General features: G+C 43.2%; 1 protein-coding gene across 7 annotated transcripts in view; it reads left to right on the top strand.

Annotated features, from left to right (window-relative positions):
• The window catches only part of SLC6A6 (solute carrier family 6 member 6), a 57,953-nt gene that overhangs the window by 18,895 nt on the left and 20,951 nt on the right, over positions 1–18,107 (top strand). For all 7 annotated transcript variants that reach the window (XM_048315826.1, XM_048315824.1, XM_048315823.1 and 4 more), the window contains 5 exons: positions 5,098–5,337; positions 5,935–6,069; positions 7,939–8,173; positions 14,079–14,211; positions 17,520–17,654. In XM_048315826.1, coding sequence (XP_048171783.1) covers positions 5,109–5,337; positions 5,935–6,069; positions 7,939–8,173; positions 14,079–14,211; positions 17,520–17,654 — 867 coding nt within the window. In that variant the 5' untranslated portion in view covers positions 5,098–5,108. The remainder of the gene's footprint in view (positions 1–5,097; positions 5,338–5,934; positions 6,070–7,938; positions 8,174–14,078; positions 14,212–17,519; positions 17,655–18,107) is intronic.

Raw genomic sequence — 18,107 nt, 5'->3', positions numbered from 1 at the left:
AGATATACAGTCTGCACAGGCTGAACTTAGTAGAGAAGGGTCCTTGAAAGCAGAAGTAGTGATGGTACACATCATACTGCAAAAATAGTCCATAAAATCAGCAGTACAGCCATACAGTCATTGCTCAAGCAGCATTCCCATCAAGGTCAGAGACACTCTGAATGTGTACTTTGCTTTTAGTTTCCCAAAAGAAGAAGAAGCTAGAAAAAAACACCTTCAGTTCCCATTCTAGTCAACAATTCAGTATGTTGAATCTTTAATCATATGCATTGGCTAAAAAAGAAGTATCTGCTTTGCTGTGGTTTCTGATGTTCACATGCAAGACAAGGCGTGCATTTTAGCATGTGTAAATATTTACAAACACATATCTGTGTGTACAGGCAGACTTTGATTTTCCCATTTCCATCAGCATTTGGAAAAACACTGTTTGAAAGATTTGATTTTTAGTGACTGTTAAATGAGGTGGCATCCACAATGGATTTGTCCTCAGGGCTCCTCCTGGAAGGTGTTGCTGTGCATTGGTCGCTTGTCTCCAGCTATATGAAGCTTGGAGCGGATCATTACTGTAATCCCAAAGCAAAAACTGAACACAGTGTATTTTCAGATGTGTAATCCATGGGTTGTCTGTCAAAAAAAGTCAGTGGTTCAGCAGTACTGGACTTGTGTCTGTTCTGACAACCAGCAGGTCCTGGCTGTGCTGGTGGCCTTCCCTCATCTGCCCCGCTCACTGTCTGCCCCCTCTGTGCAGTGCCTCCCCCTTCCCCTACCCCCCATTTTTTTGTGTGTTATGAGGGATTATATTTCAATGCCAGTATTTTTTTAAAGGGTATGGGTTATCTGAGGTGCAGGCTCTACATGTGAAGATCCAATAGCTGTAGCCCAGGAGATGGCCCAAGCCAAGCTGGCTGTGAAAGCGCTCCTCTTATGGCTGGTCTTGTGGTATTTTCACCTGTGCACCAACAACTGATCAGTTATGGGGGCCAGCAAGAGAGCCTGGGTTATTGCAGGATATTTCACCCAAGGAAATTTGTGCAAGGGACAGAAATGTGACTCTCCAGTGGAAGGGCCTCCTGGCCGCACCAGCAGCCAGATGCTTGAGAAGTGCAAAGCGCCTGTGCTTGATCCCTTGTTCTATTTTTCCATATTTTACCAGCATCGATTTGACAATTGATTACTCCATCCTCAGTTATTGAGGGGTTGTACCAGTGTATGTGAGAGCAGTTTCTGGGCTTGGCCCTGTCTGGATTTCTTCTCTCCTTGCTTTTGGATCATCTCCTTGCAGTGTGGCTGGGCTCAGCCTAGGGGCACACCATAAATAGCAGGCTTGACTGCTGCTTTTTATTTATCCATATTAAGTTCATCAGATGAAACCAAAGCTTCCTGGGGCCATCTGAAGCTTCCTGGAGGGGGTACTCTCACAGTCAGATGTGGCTCCTGGCAGGCAGACGTGTGTCTCCGGGAGGCAGACATATGCCTCAGACTTGGATCAGTCCTTTTGGACTATGTGGTTGTAAGAGCATTTTTTCACAATATATTTCCTTGGGGGAATCTGATGGACTTAGATCTCGGATACCATCCCCACTAAGTGATACAGTAAAAATAACCTATTATTCTCTGCTTCTGACCTGGGCGGTGACAACATATTGTTTCAGCATCTCTGTCAGACTATTTCCCTTAAGAGCCATTTTAACCTCACCCAGTGGGACATAGCTAAAGGAAATGAAACTCCAACCCCATTAAGGAAAAAGACAATGCCTTTCACTAAACAAACTTACTTTTCTTGGCTTTTCTTCGCCAGGGAGAATCGCCCGTACCCCCCACCCTTGCAGCCTTTGTAGACAGTTCCTGTAATTGGGAATGGCTGGGTGGACACCAATGGTTGGCAGCAAAGGGGGATAAATCCGACATCCCTTGAACGTGACATGGGCTGGGACCACAGTCCCAGGTGGCCTCTTAGCGACAATTCCTGTGGTACTGGTGGACCGTACGTGCCTGCCAGCCACAGCTGCTGGCCCTCCAGACACAATTGGGATTTTAGCTAGTCTATACACAGTAAAGCTGGGCTGTTACTAATTTTGTGCAAGCCTTGGATAGGTAGTGTTGAGAGCTGGTGACTTGCACTGACGTCGTGGTGGTTCATCTCCTGCCACCCGTACAGTGAAACAACCCCAAAAGCAAGCATGACCTTGAGGGTTCATGGACTAAGGGAGAGCTCATGATCTGTCATCACACTCCAGCTAAGGCTGAAGCAAATTTATGCTCACTAATAAGGTTTTCAAGCACGGCCATTAATTTGGGATATCTTGAGACAAATTAGAAGTCCCATTTTATAATGCAGTTCCACTCAGTTACAAAGAAGTCTGGAAAGGCATCATTTCACATTTTGTGTGCAGGTAATTGGGACAAACTACAGGGTGATCACCTTGTCCCAGGGAGAGTCAGGGTTTACAGAATGCAATCAACTGGTCAGCCTTGCACAACTCTGGGTAGAGCTGACTAACACCTGGGTCAAAGTAAATCTGCAGGCAAGAGGATTAGAGCTGGCAGAAAAATAAAGAACTCTGTGTCACGAGATAAAAGTAGACTGCAAAAAATTGCAATCCTGAAGAGTTTTTAATCTTAGAGGTGGCTAATGCTTCAAGTCCCCTTGGGGGTTTTTTTGCATAAGGGGAGCCTGTGTTCCCAGTGTTCTGTTTCAGGGTATTTCCAGTATCAATCTCCATGGGGAGCAGTTAAGCTCCTATTTCAAACCTAATCCTTCAGGGATCTATAAATCTATATATTTCTGTTCCCTCTTAAGCAGGTTTATGGCTCTCCCACCAGTTCACCCAAAAATTGTGTGAAAAATAAGAGCATACCCTAAACACTAGTTGTGAGATTCTCTTTTGCACACTTTCTCCCTCTGTTGATGAGTGTTTCAATAACCCCTGTGAAAAGCAGCTTCCATGAGATGATGTGAATGCCCTCCATTCCTAGGCCCAGAATAGCCTGTTGCCTGATGGTTATGACATCCTTCTGCAAGATGAAAGATAGGGATTCAAGCAGCACAAATAACAAAAGAAAGCAAAAGTGAGCTTTCTCCATGCCTGGTAGCTGTTGCAGTGAGAGCAGGACATCAACCAGCTTGTAGGTATCTCTTTGAAGAAAAGCAGTTGCATCCACTTATTTTATTTTTTTGTCCCTCGAGAGATGACTCCAGGGGTTTATGCAGGATGGTCCCGGGTTGGGGCTTGGAGTGAGGTGCAGATATCTCAGGGAGGTTAAGGCTGCTGTGAATCCCTTTGAGAGGCACCTCCATTAATCTCCATTTGTGATACTCAACTCAAGTTAGCTATTGTGAATTAAGCCCCAAAAGCAGCTAAGTGCCTAAAGGCTGTTACAGAGGTGGCCCTGCCATTTTTATTCTGTTACTGCAGTGCTTTATCTCATACCATGTCTCTAACAGTGACCAACAGGAGATATTTTAGTGGAATATGTCCTGCCTTCATTCCCCTGCAGTGGTGATGGTCGATCACCCTGCGATTCACTTTCTCCTTCTGTGAGCTCTCTCTGCTGTTGACCACGAGGTATTGCAGTGCTCGTGTCACCCAGTGCACTCACCAGTGGCCTTGTTTAAAAACCAGTAGAAAGTCATAATGATTAACACTATGGAGATTAAAGTCCCTCTTTAGATCACAGCCTGATAGGCAGCTGCTGTTGCAGTGCCTGCTTTGCAAAGGCCACCAGTGTGCCAGCAGGGCTGCTGTGGTTTGTGGCAGTGTTAGCCCTCTGAAACTTTCCATGGTGGATGGAAAGATTTACAGGTACAGTGATGCATATCTATCTGAAAATCATGTTCAGATTAAAAACTTCCTGCAGAGCTAATGTCAGCTCAATCTTCGGGTCACTGCCACAAGCTCAATCAGGTTAGAGATCAGAACCAGCACACAGGTACGGGGAAGGTTGGCAGCTATCAAACAGGATAATCTGCAGCATGATTTTTTTATGACTGTGCACTCATAATGACATGTGCAAGCAGTGAATGGATGTGGTCTGGAACAAACTTGCTGGTTTGTCTGGTTCTGGTGAAAATTTCAGTATCAAAACAGTATGCAAAAATAACTGGTCAGATCCAGCTGAAGTCACTTGAGTTATGTGGGAAATGAACTGGCCACATATGCCTGAGATCTCAGTTAACATAAAAGCTATGGGTTACTCCTAAATTTTTTTTATTAGAAACTCTTGGTTAAAAAGGCACTTGTTAGAATAATTCTTTCTGTTATTATTTTTGTATGCCTATGATTTTGATAACAAATTATATATATAAATTATTAAACCAGCTATGATTTAATATGTATCATGCCACTGACTTTTTAATTAACTAAGGAGCCATCATTCTCACCAAACTGTTCCATTGCATAGGTGTGCATTTCACAATAATTGAATATAAAGACTTATTTTTGTCCCTTTATTGATGTCAAGGAAAACAGTGCAGTTATGAAAATGGAATAAACTGAAAAGATTCCTTCAGTTCCTGCAGGTTGATTAGAACAAATGACTTTCCATTCCAGGTTTTATGAATGTAGAGTTTTCTGAAAGCTTTATAGTACTTCAGGGAATGGAAATTGCAGGCAATAAATAATGTAGGATTGCTCAGGTATTGGGAAGTAGAGGAATGGGTTTTTTCTGGAAAGGTGAGATTTACTTTTCTGTATTTCACATAAATGTTTTAGAAGGAACCAGATGTAGTGATTTGTACTTTATTTTGGGCGTGGAAGCAGCATGAGACGCTTGCCCAGGAGCACCACATGCTGGAGCCGGCACGGGAAGCACTCCTGGGGCACCCCTTCCCTGCGGGCAGCAGGTCAGCAGTGAGCAGTGACAGAGCTTCGCAGTGCCCTGCACTGCTCTGGCTGCAGAGAGGCAACTACACGGGCAGGGGGGCTTTGTCTCTCCTGGTCAGCGAAGCCATCAGATCTATTTTCCTAACTCAGCTTGATAAACAGCACTGTTTCATACGGAACGAGTTTGCCTAAACAGTTCTCGCAGTGTTAAGAGAGCTCTGCTGGAAAAGACTGTTTAATAAACCCCTCTTTCTTTCTTTCTTTTTCCGTGTAGAAAGCAGAAATATGGCAACAAAGGAAAAGCTTCAGTGCTTGAAAGATTTCCACAAGGACATCCTCAAACCTTCCCCCGGCAAGAGCCCGGGGACGCGGCCTGAGGATGAGGCCGAGGGAAAGCCGCCCCAGCGGGAGAAGTGGGCGAGCAAGATCGACTTCCTGCTGTCCGTGGCGGGTGGATTCATTGGTTTAGGCAACGTCTGGCGGTTCCCGTATCTCTGCTACAAAAATGGCGGAGGTGAGCTCTTATTCCATGCTCAGGAATCAGTCTGTCTGCCCTGTGCTCGCTATTTTTCACTGCCTTCATCCAGTTTTTAAGAAGAATGTTCGTACATCTGTTTTCTACCTTCCTCACCAGTCTTCAGGAGAGATTTTTTCATCATTGAGTAGTTTTAATTAAAACTTTATTAGGGAAGAAACACAGCAATTTCAAATGTTATGCTATTGAACCTGTCCTGCTTTTTTTATTTCTGCTGCAACTGAGTCTGACTTTTAACCAGAAGATACACTATTAATATAGACCAGTAGGATTTCAGACCAGGGGACTTCAGAATAAGAGCAGTCTGAGACATGTGAAACTGTTGTGTGCCTAACAATCTGCCATTGTTATTGCAGATATTCACTTTAAAGAGGTAAGAAAATGCCCTTTCCAGCCTATACCCATCCTTTTTGCAGAGAAAATGAGCAAAAATACCCCCAAATGAGATTATTTCATGCTGGTATTAAATAATCAAATATGTTTATTTGTTTATATGTGCCTGTTGCCACTTTTTAGATGCTCTTGTGTAAATTCATTCATTTCATCTCATTATGTACTGCTGTATTTTCTCAACAGGTGCATTTCTTATACCTTATTTCATTTTCCTGTTTGGGGGAGGTCTTCCCGTGTTTTTCCTGGAGGTGGTGCTAGGACAGTATACCTCCGAAGGTGGAATTACATGCTGGGAAAAGATCTGCCCTATTTTCACTGGTAAGTACATCTTGTTGTGCCTTACTGCTTAAAGACACCTCTGTAAACCATACGTAGCAGCACCATTCCCCTCATGTCCATTAATTCAGCTATTTGCTCTAGTAATTAAGGGTATGATATTGGTTCCTGGAAAGGTAGAAGTCAGAGAGTCTGAAGGACAAAGTGAGGTATTGATTTTGATGCTATCAGCTTGTTAACTGGCAAAACTGCCGATAACCAAGAAAGAAATTGCATATTATGCCTTTTAAGGCAATTGCACATTTTGTTTACAGGTATCAGAGAAAGTGTTGTCTTGGAAGGCTAGATGGCATTAATGAAACCATCTTTGAAATGTTATTTTGATCTGGAAATCAAAATCCCTCTTCCATGTGAAAGCTTACCATTGGCATCATCCCTCTGCTACTGATACAGTCAAAACATGGACAGCACTTTTTGGTTGAATTCAGGGACAGGGCTTTGGTCATAACTGAGTAGGTCCTGGCAAATGTTGGTCTGATATTATCGAAGGGCCTTTGCCTGCTCATTTCTCACAGGGACAGTATGAAGGCTGCTCTGGATGTTAACTAAAAGGAAAAATGAAAGACAGGTTAGAAAAATGATGGAGGATGCCTGTCTTGTGTGTAGATTGCCCTTTACAGCTGGACAGCACAGGCAGACTCACTTGGAATAACTACACTAAACATGTGGCTCTGTTCAAATCCCATTTGGAAAGAGTGGGCACTTCACACTGGCATGTCTCTAGCTCTGCCACTGTTGCCGTTCCAGGCATCTCTCTTCCCTTATGTCACCCCAAGCTGAAGTGGGGGTTTTCTCTGAGGCTCACACTCCCACCTAGTGCTCACAATGCTGCTGAAGCTGATGTAATTGTGCTGCTTTAGCTTAATTTTCTTCCTCCTCCTCCCACTTTTGTCAAAACTTTTTTTTTTTTTTGAGGAGGAGGAAGAAGGAATGTTCCTTGTTTAAATAGCAATCTCCCAGGCATCCATAAAGAGAAAGTGTAGCTAATGTGACTAGCGTATATGCTGAAAGAAATGCAGATGTACGGAAAAAATAGCACTTGCTCTGCTTGTTTCCATCTGACATAAAATTAATCTCTGGTGATAAAGACTCCTGCTGCAACAAGGTTTTAAACTGTAAAATATGAGGCAGGTACCCCAAGTGCTGGAATATCCGTCAGAGTGATGTTAAAGGGAGCCTCGTAGGTTCTTGTAAGAGACAGCTCTAAATTTTTGAAGGAAGTATTTTTATTTTGCCTGTGGTTCATAACTGGCAAACTGTGTAAGCAGAGATTTATCCAGTTAACCATAAGAGCCACAAATACCATACTTCCTTTGCACAAGTGAAATTGAGGCAGAAACAACCGCTTTCACATTGATTCCTTTTTAACTCATTCAAGAAATGTCTTTTTTTTTCCCCCACATAGACTTAGCCCAGCCAGTTGATAACTGAGTCGTGCAGGGGCTGTCCAGCTGAGCTGCTGCTAGGAAAGTTGGCTTGGGGGACAGTGTGGCAAGAATGAGGTTGCCCACATAGGTACCTAAGAAGTGAGATGGTGTAGCAAACAAACAAAGCCTGATGCCTTGACTTCCCTCTACTAAAACTTGAAATAGCTGGGTTAGTGTTAAATTGAGTAGATATCCTGCAATCCTCCCCTCAGTGTCAGCAAACCATAGCCAGAAACTCAGTCCTGAGTGCCAGAGATGCTGGCAGGTCTGTGCTTGTGTGTGGTTGAGCTGAGTTTCCATCAGCAGTAGGATAGGGCAGGATACAACCCCATGATGCAGTGGCAATGGCACCAGCCCCAGGACATCACAAGGTGCAGCATCTGTCACATCTGCCCATTTTTCTTTTCTCTCCCCTTCTTGCCAGGAATTGGTTATGCTTCCATAGTGATTGTGTCCCTTCTGAATGTGTACTACATCGTGATCCTGGCCTGGGGACTCTACTACCTGTTCCAGTCGTTCCAGAGCGTCCTGCCATGGGCACACTGCCACCAGAAGTGGAACACGCCGACCTGCGTGGAAGACACTCTCAGGAAGAACAAAACGCTTTGGATATCGCTGAATGCCACTAACTTCACCTCTCCTGTCACAGAGTTTTGGGAGTAAGTACCCCCTCTTCATGGTGTCTTCAGAGAGCTTTTGGTTGCATGCCAGAGGTCAGTACTGAGATTTTATGGAAACCCAGTGGGAAGTGTTAGATAGGAAAAGAAAATTGCTCTGGGTGTCAGTTGTTTGACCAGTGTTTGCTACTCGTTCTCACCTACCTTGAGACAGACTGGTAAGTCTGGGAGTGGTGGAGGAAGGTGTTAGATGTGTAAGTGTATTTATCCTAGACCATACAGGGAGCTCTAAAAGCCCAGTACAGCTTCTTCTTTGGAAGAAAACTTGTTTCCTTCTTGGCTGGATCTCTGAGTGCAGCAGGAGAACACAAACAGGTCGCTGCAGATGCCCTGATAGCAGGGATTTACAGTGGAAGCAGTGAGAAATCATCACCTTTGTGGTTGCCTCTTCCCCAGCTGTTAGCATTTGCACTACACTTTGTTAAGCTGTAACACATCTCTTTTCAACAATGTAAGGCTTTGACCTCAGTAATAAATCTGACAGAGGTGGTGAACATTGTCCTGTACTCTAGGTTTCTCAGGTCATCTCTGTTACAACATTTTTCTCTGCAGTCTCTGAGGAGACTGTTTTGCCAGATGCCTGAATTTCATCAGTCATAAGCTTCTTACTCTCATTTCTCTCTTATTTTTCAAGTTCTAAATCATATTGCATAACATGATCTCTGAACAGGCATGACCCCAAAACTCTGTGTGTTTATTTAAGTGTCAAAACATAGTAGCAGAGGAAGACACCTGTAGGGAAACTTAAATCCAAAGTGTCTACAAATAGTTTATTAATAATATTTTTTTTGCTTGTTTGCTTGCTCAGATAGTCACTTAAGGGTAAGAATCAGTTTCTGGCCCAGCCTGACTTTTTCAGCATGTTTAAAGTGCAGTTTCATCTCTGATCAACTTGTACCTACTTCTCTATTTTTAAAAATAAGCATCAGCCAAAGCCCCAGCAGGAATCGTGTTCGTGCTGAAGATGTTTGGCATGCATTAGGTTTAGAAAAAAATAGTCTTAGGAACTGTGCTAAAATTTGTAACACGAGAGCCAAACTACAAAGGGGCAGATTGAATCTTGGATTGGTAGTTTGTCAGGAGGCTCTGGTGGCTGGTGTGAGGGGCAGGGTGCAGGCTGTGAGAGCAGAGTTTTCACCACAAGCTCTGTGTTTCCGTGCTGAGGGGCAGCTGCTTTTTTACTTCGTCCCTTGTAAATATGGAGGAAGTTGGAGAACAATTGTTAAATGGTACCTTTGGATGTTTTGGGGGAACTGAGAAGCAAGTTGCAGTAGAAGAGGAAGGAGCTCTCACTTCTTTGGACTCTCCCACAATGACTTGGGACTGAAGGCCTTGAATCCAAATGAGTGGCTGGTTTGGTCGTGTATTCAAACGTCTTCTCACGGCCTCCCAAGGAAGCAGAGGTCCACAGTGCTGTCCCAAAATAGTTGCTCCCCCAGACTCCCAAAGCACTGTGTTCATCACCGCTTTTGTTGAGTAATTTTGCTGACAGTCCTCTTCTGACAGTCCTCTTGTACCTGGGGGCAGCCATGAGCTTGGTGGCTCCTGATGTGGCCATGGGATTGTCCTGCTGCTCTGGAAGCTCCTACTCCTGCACTGTACAGGTTTGTGGGCCGAGTTGTCTCCCTTGGCCCCAGGCAGCATGTCCACTTCAGGAGACTGAAGATACCATAGCAGAAAGGAAAAGGGCCAGGGACTGGGAAAGGGACTGTACAAGAGTGAGGGCTCCAGTGCACTGGGGAACAGCAGAGCTCTCTGTGGGTAACACAGCAGTATGTGATAAAGGGTATTATGGCAGGGCAGCCATGGGCTAGGGGAATGATGTCCCTCTGGGATCATGTTGGTGATGGACCTTTTAGTTAACTTCCCTCTAAGAGAAACCAAGTCAGAAAACTCCCCTGCCAGCTGAGCCAAATCCTCCTGTAGATGTACTCAAGCTGGAGGTGCCTGAGGCTGGACAAAAAATCTTTGATCCTCACACACTTTCCTGTCCTCAGCTGTGCCCTCACTGTGTCTGTAGCAGAGTCAGAGCAAAGGTTGCTCAGGGATTAGTGCTCCTGGAGTAGCTCTCCCTGCACTTTGCAGCCACTTTAACTTGTGTCCTCAACAGTTTTAGACACTGTAAGCTGAACTTTTCCCTGAAGTCTTGCTAGGGAGGAGCTTGGCTCTGTAATCCTACTAGGACAGACATACTGCCCATAACTCACTGTTTCATCATGGGCAAAACTGTCCTTGACAGAGCAAGCTGCCTTCAGGAGTCATGACACTTAGAAGAGTATTAAAAATAGCTGTTCTCTCTGCATAAATAACTATTGATGTCTTCAAATAAGAGCAGAGATCACGCAGCACTGTTGTAATTAAAGTAGCATAGCTTTTACATGGTGCAAGCACTGAATATCCCCTTTTTTTTTTCCCCAGCCATGCTACTATTCTTTACAATTCTGAAATTAAAAATAGTTTTAAGAACTTTCAGGTACCTTGCCACCATAAACAATGCTGGCTGCCAGCCAGCCAGCCAGCTACCAACATTGAAAGGACAGGTAAATAATTAGTCTTTAACTGAAGATATCCATCTGCTTTGTGGCACAATTAATTCCAGTTTAATTCAGAGGTTTGTGAGTATTTGGTTTCTGAAACCCAATGCCATTTTTATTGTAGGACATTTATATAGTGTCCTCATCAGTATTGCTTTGCAAAACTAGTGCTGCCCAGGTATAATTGACCACACTGATGCATTAACCTCTTCACGTTGAACAACTCAGCCTGGCTGGACATATAGTGCAGCCTGACATGTCAGTTCATATGAATTAATGTTCTGTGCAAATCACATGCTTGCTTGAGCAGCAATAAAAGGGGGTTAAGGAAATCAGGCTTTATATCAGGAGACTTACCTCTTGGTATCACATGCTTCAGGTCTTATTTCTGAAGATTTTATTTGGAAGTCCAAAACCTTAAAGGCTTACACACATATTAATACATAAGGGATAAGTGTAACAGGGTAATTATGGTTGAACAAAACCTCTGATTGTCTGGTGCTGGCCAAGTGTTTATAAATATTTGGTAATCAGCAGACTTTATTCGTCCAAATCCCAAGAAAGACCATCACATGCTAATGGCACGTAATCCTAAAGGGAGCAACACAAAACACTAAACAAAATCTAGAGCAGCTGTCTCTGCCTCTAAGAGCGAACTTGAGAGTTTAAAAAATTGTTTTGTATTCTCCTTTTAATATTCTTCTGTACAACCTCTTCAGTGTTAATTATTCTTGTTCATCCAACATGAAAGGATACTTCACCTTTCCTGGTTTGAAAGGTCCTGTCTGCATTCACTTGATTAATGAGCTGGAATAGCCCTCAAGGATTGCATAACTCTCTTCATTTTATTTTTGTTTATATTGTAGAGACAGTTACAGCTCCTGTTACATTTCCATATTGCACACACTAGAACACATTAGTGTTCAAGGGTCAGGAACTCCTGTTTACAACAAACTCAGCCCCAGCCTGTTGCCCCATTGATTATATATGAGTGACAGTTAATGACAGCATCAAGACTATAAATCTGAATAAGTAACAACTCCGTGTGTGAGTGGTGTGAAGGTAGCTGAGTGGGCTTGGCTGAATCTCCGTAGCACGAGGGTTATGTAACAAAATTGAAGAGTTATCAGCACAGCCCAGCTCATGCTCTTTCCTGAACTTGAATTTACAGGGTCACAAATCCAGGTTGAGTGCTTCTGCAAAAACATATAGGGCTAGAACTCATAAAACAATTGTAATGCTGAAGATCCCCTGGTAATTCTGAGTGTATTCCTTGAAGTAGTCAGTCTCTGTGAGATGGGATAACCCTGGGCAGAGAAGGCCAGTGCATCATAGGATGCTTGCTGCCTCACATGGGAAAGTGAGATATCTGGCTTTTTTACATAGAAAAGTAAGATATTTGGCTCTCAGCAGCCCACTGGGGTGTCCTTGAAAAATCTTGAAAGAATTGCTGGGGCAAACTCTAGGAGAGATGGCCACTTGCTTTTAGTTCCATAGTAAAAAGCAAAGGAGTCTTAGCTGAATGCATTAATAAACCTCCCAATTCCAAAAGGCATTTGCAGTTAATTATTCACGGTTTCTTGAGAGCCAGCTCTATAGATTGCCTTTTTAATACGAACTGCCCCTTTGATTGGAAAATTGCCATCTATTTTTTAAACAGGCACAGAAAGTTGTGGCTGAACTTTGTCATGTTATAAATGTATTTTCTTCTTTTGTATATGCACAGCGGGTTTTTCCTTTGTTTATTTAGGCTCAGGTGAAGCAGGACTGCAACTTTATGCCAAATATTCATTACTGAGGGGTTTCTCATAACTGTTGAATAGCTGTGCTGATTAGGGCAGACTTACCCTGTCTGGTGCCATTAGTCCTTTTCCATAACAAAATACATACACTTTCAGAGAGAAGAAAGCATTTGGTGTGAGAACATGGTCACACAGGTAATCCAAGCGAGTTTGGCAAACAGAGATGCAAAAACAGATGGGCGAGGGTTTGAGTCCTATTAAACTGGTTGATCCAGGGCTTTTTCCAAAAACTAATTGCAAATTTTCCATCAGTGACTTCATTCACTATTATTTCCGTGGTAATAGAAAAAGAAAAATTCATTAGTTCAGGGGAAAACCAAACCACAGTGGTCTGTCTTGTAGTGGATCCCCACGCTAAGCTGGGCACCCCACACACATGGGCCTGACCCAGCAGAGCACCCAGACTGCTCTGGGCTCTGCTCTCTACAACTCTGGTGAATGAAAGTGCCTGACTTTTATAGCTGTCTGAAAATAAAATTTAACTCACAATTAATAAAAATATTTGTTAGGTAGCAAGTTCACTTCTATAGTCTTGGGTCAAGGCATTTCTGTGCTAATTGAGGTCAAACTTTTCCTTGACTAAAAAACCTTGCAGTAACTCTTCAGAGTTTACCGGGTTCATCTGCAGAGGAGTTTTAGCTCAGTGAACAGTAAGAAACAGTTTGTTGTTTTGCATATTTGACAAATGAAGTGTTGAGTATGACAAGGTCTGTGCAGTGTGTGAGGACTATGTATGTTGCATGACATTATTTTTAAAAAAGTTTAAATTCAGTATTTAATGATAAGCCATGGGAATTTTGAAAAGAGAGAAGCCTTAATGAATATTTCCCACCTGGATCAGAGTCTTCTAATGGTCAGATGTTTCTCCCTTAAGACACAGGTCAGGAATTACTTTTTATTTATTAACCTAAGTGAGGGAATAAAGTTTCCCACATAATCTGGTGTTAGCTAAGTGAGACCCTGGTGTCGGGGATGCTGAGGGGAGGTGGCAGCACCCGGGCAGTGTTTGTTTGGGGGGCCCCAAGGGGAGAACAGATAATGGCTCCAGCCTTCACCCTGCAAGGCTGCATGGCCTGACACTTCCCTGCTGCACTGCTTTTTCCCTTTCCTCCTCGTGGCAGCCTTGCTAATGAACTGAAAAGGATCAAAAATGTGTGGATACAGGTCAGCTGCAAGTGTCCATGATGGAGACATGGTGTGTACTGCTGCCAGGTGGCTTCACTGGGGAGAGTTTGTCTGGGATCTTCAAGAGAGCAAATACTTTTTTATCTGATATTGGGGTGGTCATGGGCTGCTAAAAAGAGCTTAAATTTTTTATACGTTGTGCAGTATATTGAATTAAGGAGTCCTACAGACACAGGGGAGATGTAGGTTTGCAAAGCACGGCTTTGGGCACATAAGCCACTGACTTAGCAAGTCAGTGAGAGCAGAGGTCTGTCTGTGCATCAGCCTCCCTGCACACCATTGTGTATTCTCAGCCGTCACAACCAGAGTCTGCATCAACTGAGCTCCTGCATCTCTCTCTTGTTTTGTTTCCTTTCAAATATTCAGGCGCAATGTGCTGAGCTTGTCCTCAGGAATCGAAGATATTGGTATTATCAAGTGGGATCTGGCACTGTGTCTCCTCCTTGTCTGGGTGATATGTTTCTTCTGCATTTGGAAAGGAGTCAAATCCACTGGGAAAGTAAGTACTCTTTTACCCATTTTATAATCACTGCAGTTAGAGATGTTAGGAATACTAAGTAATGCTGTTCTTGAAGATATTCACCATTTCCAGGAAAAACTGTACTTTTACACTGAGTAAGAGAAGAATTCGTATTTAACTGCCTTTTGAAATTCATTACAAATGCCCAAAATGCCTGTGAGTCAAGTAGCCATTACGGGAAGGGCATAAAGAAGCAGATACAAGCACAGATTGAGCACCACTTCGGCTCTAGGAGGACGAGCATCCCACTGATGTCATGAGTGCAGAAGGCCTCAGGCTTGTGATGGGTGGTGTTCTGCACTGCGTGTCTGTGTTCTCACTCCAGTCAAGTTCATCCCAGTGCAGCAGGATGGATGTTAACATAGCTGTGGTAGGGATGTTTTAGGGCAGTGGAAACTGGTGGATGCACAGCATTTTTGAAATGCCGGTCATTTACAGAAGAGCTCTGTGCAGACACACAAGACTAAACTTAGGTACTCTTTCAGGAGCTTTGTCACTAACAAAGATCCTGCATAGCTTGTGGGTTTAGTCCCATCACATGCTCTTCAGAAACATGTTTTCCTGTAAAGGATAACAGTTGCCTCACTCCTGAACATCCTGCCCCAGTGCAAGTCTTGGTCAGTCACTTAGTGTAAAGCATAACATTATTCCCCCTTGCATTCAGTAGTGTTTTTACACCCATTTTCATGAGTTTTGAAGCCACTGTGTTTGCATAATTCTCCACTTTCAAACTTGTTGCTTGAGACAGTGTTCAGATAAGTCTGACAGAGGAGGAGGGATCTCAAGGTACTAACTTCCCCGCATTTCTTCTCAACTAGGTGGAAGGAAGTGACCCCATTAGTGCCCTTCCTAAGAAAAAGACCGCAGTGTGAACTCATCTTTTATGAGTCCCCAAAAAAGTCGGGGAGAAATTCCAAGTGCCTCAGCTGCAGAAAGAGCATCATTTAGCAGTTTTACCTTATTGTATGCTGCAGAATCAACCAGGAGACAAAACTTTGTAGGAAGCCAGACCTCATCAATTCCACTGTTGACTAAACCACTTGCTTTGCTGCAGTTTCTGCCTTGCTTTCTGTGATTTTTATCAATGAGCCTCATTAAAAAGCTGGTGCCTTACTCTGGATTCCTGCCACATTTCCCCCGAAGAACAGCTTCCACACCTCTAAAGCACACATTGACAAAAATGTTTGTTTCTCTATTCCCTCTGATTGATGTGACTCAGTGAGGAGATTGTACAAGTTTTATAGTAAAGGTGGATGCAGTAAATCTCCTGCAGCAGCAGGGTGGAAGCGAACATTTCTGCAGCACCTTTGGCAACCCTGGTGTCTGCTCAGTAAAGGCTCCAGTAGCACAGAGAGGCATTCCAATCCCCCTAGGGTACTATTTCTACTCCCCTGAAGATAACAGGTTGAAAACAGGTCTGTTAAAATCATTTATCTAAAAATCTGTGTTCTCTGCAAATCCTGCAGAATGGTCTCACGTCTAAAACAGGGCGGTTGTCAGGAATTCACTCCCCGCTCTCGGCATCAGAGCTCGTGCGGGTGTGGAGCCAAAGACCAACAAAACCATTGGAAAGTCTCCGGTTGACTCCATTAACTTTGGGGTCAAACAAAAGTAAACTGTAAACTCTAATGGAGGACTTGAATTATTTGAGAAGTCTAGTTTACTTTAGTAGAGGGTTGTTTATAGCACTTCCCTGCTTTCCAGTGTGTTAATGGCTCTTTGGAGAGCAGGGTGGGGGGAAGATGTAGTTTTTAAATCTTTTAGTAAAGCATTGGACAAATAAACACAAAATCATGATGAAAAATATTAGTTATATTTAAGCTTTAGATAATGTGCTTGATCTTAAAAATTCCTGCAGCATCGTGAGAGAATTTCTACCTGCAGTGAAAAGACCTCTCTGTGAGTTTTTGTTCATTCAGTTCCTGCAAATACCTCAAAGTGTATTTTTTTTGTAAGAAAACATTGATTTTTTCATAGGCCTGGCTTATTAAAAAAAAATAAGAAGGTGCAGAAATCCCCCTTTTTTCCTGGTTTTAGTGAAACGAGCTAATGTGCAATACATGTTATTTGTCACTGGAAAATATACAGAAAATTCAAAGAGAGAATTAAAAGGGCATGTATGAAAAAATTTCATTTCATTCTATGAAATCAGCCCCGCTCTGTGAATTGTTATGGCAATGCAGGCTTTGAGTTCTCCTCGTTATTCTCAGAGGACACACTTAAGAAGAAAAATGGAGCATGCTGGGAGCTTTGCAGTAGTTAAGCAAATTCTGAAAACAAAAATACATTTTAACTCATGGCAGCCAACTGTAATTACCTGGGGGAATCATCTGACTCCAAGAAAAATGCCCTTTGTTGGACAGTAGTGACTGTAGCACAGCAGTTATATAAAAAATGAGAGAAAGCACTGATGAGCAAAGAAAGCAAAATGTTAGAGGTCAAAAAGTGTGGGTCTAAAGATAGAACTGTCCAAATGCAAGCTCAATTAACCCTCGTGCTGGAGATGAAAGCAAAGGGCTCTTTCATCAAATGAATGAGGAGATAACAAGAAGAGAAGAAGTAGGCTGTTATTCAAAGAGAGTGGGAATAGAGGTTAAAGATAATGAAGACGTATTTTCAAACTGGATGAATAGAGCCTTAGTTTCCAATAATGATGTTGCTGAATAGGCAGCAAGGGCAAGAATGAAGTTACAGGACTGGAAATTACCACTGTTGAGGCTGATGCCAACCTGAAGGGCTTGATGTGTTCAAGGAGATAGGAAGGGACACAGGGGAGCACAGACTAAATTACCTTAATCTCTGAACACAGTCCCTGGTGAAGCTGACTGTAGGGGCAGTAGTGGGGCTGCACAGCAAGGTCAGAGGTAGCAGCAGAGCTTGCGAAACAGTTTGCAGCTTGTAAATTTTAAAGTTCCAATAAAGAATGGGGTAATAATGTTTCAGGGGGCCTCAGTGAGTAAACCTTTTCACTTCCCTGGCAGAGGTGCACTTGTCGTGTGAGGAGGACAAACAGCGCAAAGGCAGAATTTGGACAAAAGTCCTGAGTTGTAAAATCATGTCTGAGTGACCTGACTGTTGGCTGGGGCCTCTGGAGGGATCCATGCATTGCCTTCAGACCTAAGGCAGTAAGGTGTTAAAGACCATTAAACTAAAAGTACACACAGAAACTCAGATTGGGCCCTTTTTAGGTATGAGGGGGCTTTGAACTTCCACTGTTAGACCTTTCTTGGTTCTGGAGCTTTGGCTGCCACAGACTAAACATTCCTTTTTTCTTTTCTTATTTCCAGGTAGTGTACATCACTGCCACGTTCCCATTCATCATGCTTCTTGTTCTACTCATCCGTGGCGTGACCCTGCCTGGAGCTGCAGAAGGCATCAAGTTTTATCTTTACCCTGATATCTCACGGTTAGCTGACCCACAGGTACAGAACCAGGAGTGGGGAGTGGGATGATTTCCTGTGCAAAGGGGGATGGTGGAGGGTGATGGTGCTGATGTAGTGACAAACAATTTTTTTCCACGGTCTTTAGAGGTCCAAATACAGCATGAATGTTAATGCTGGGTTATATTTTCCAGAGATCTGCTTGAGAAGGTCGCTGTTAAATGTGATAATGCATCTTTCCATGTGTATGTATGTTTGTGTGTGTATGCGTGTATATTTTTTTTGTGTCAAAGGACTCTGAGGCTGTAGACTCTGTCCCGTTATACAATCTCAGCTTTCTTGTTGGTAAGGTAAGGGAGATGCATTTTTTTTAATGAGGATAGTCTTTAGTTTCAAAGGAGAGACACGTGGGCTTCACAGATGGAACAACAAGCAACAACTGTGAGTACCAGTGTCGCTTATCTCCCTCTGCTCAATAGGAGATTGGGAGAGAAG

This window comes from Corvus hawaiiensis, chromosome 11 (assembly GCF_020740725.1).
Source record: "Corvus hawaiiensis isolate bCorHaw1 chromosome 11, bCorHaw1.pri.cur, whole genome shotgun sequence".
NCBI classification, from domain to species: Eukaryota; Metazoa; Chordata; class Aves; order Passeriformes; family Corvidae; genus Corvus; species Corvus hawaiiensis.
This window is presented reverse-complemented; position numbering and strand designations above follow the sequence as displayed.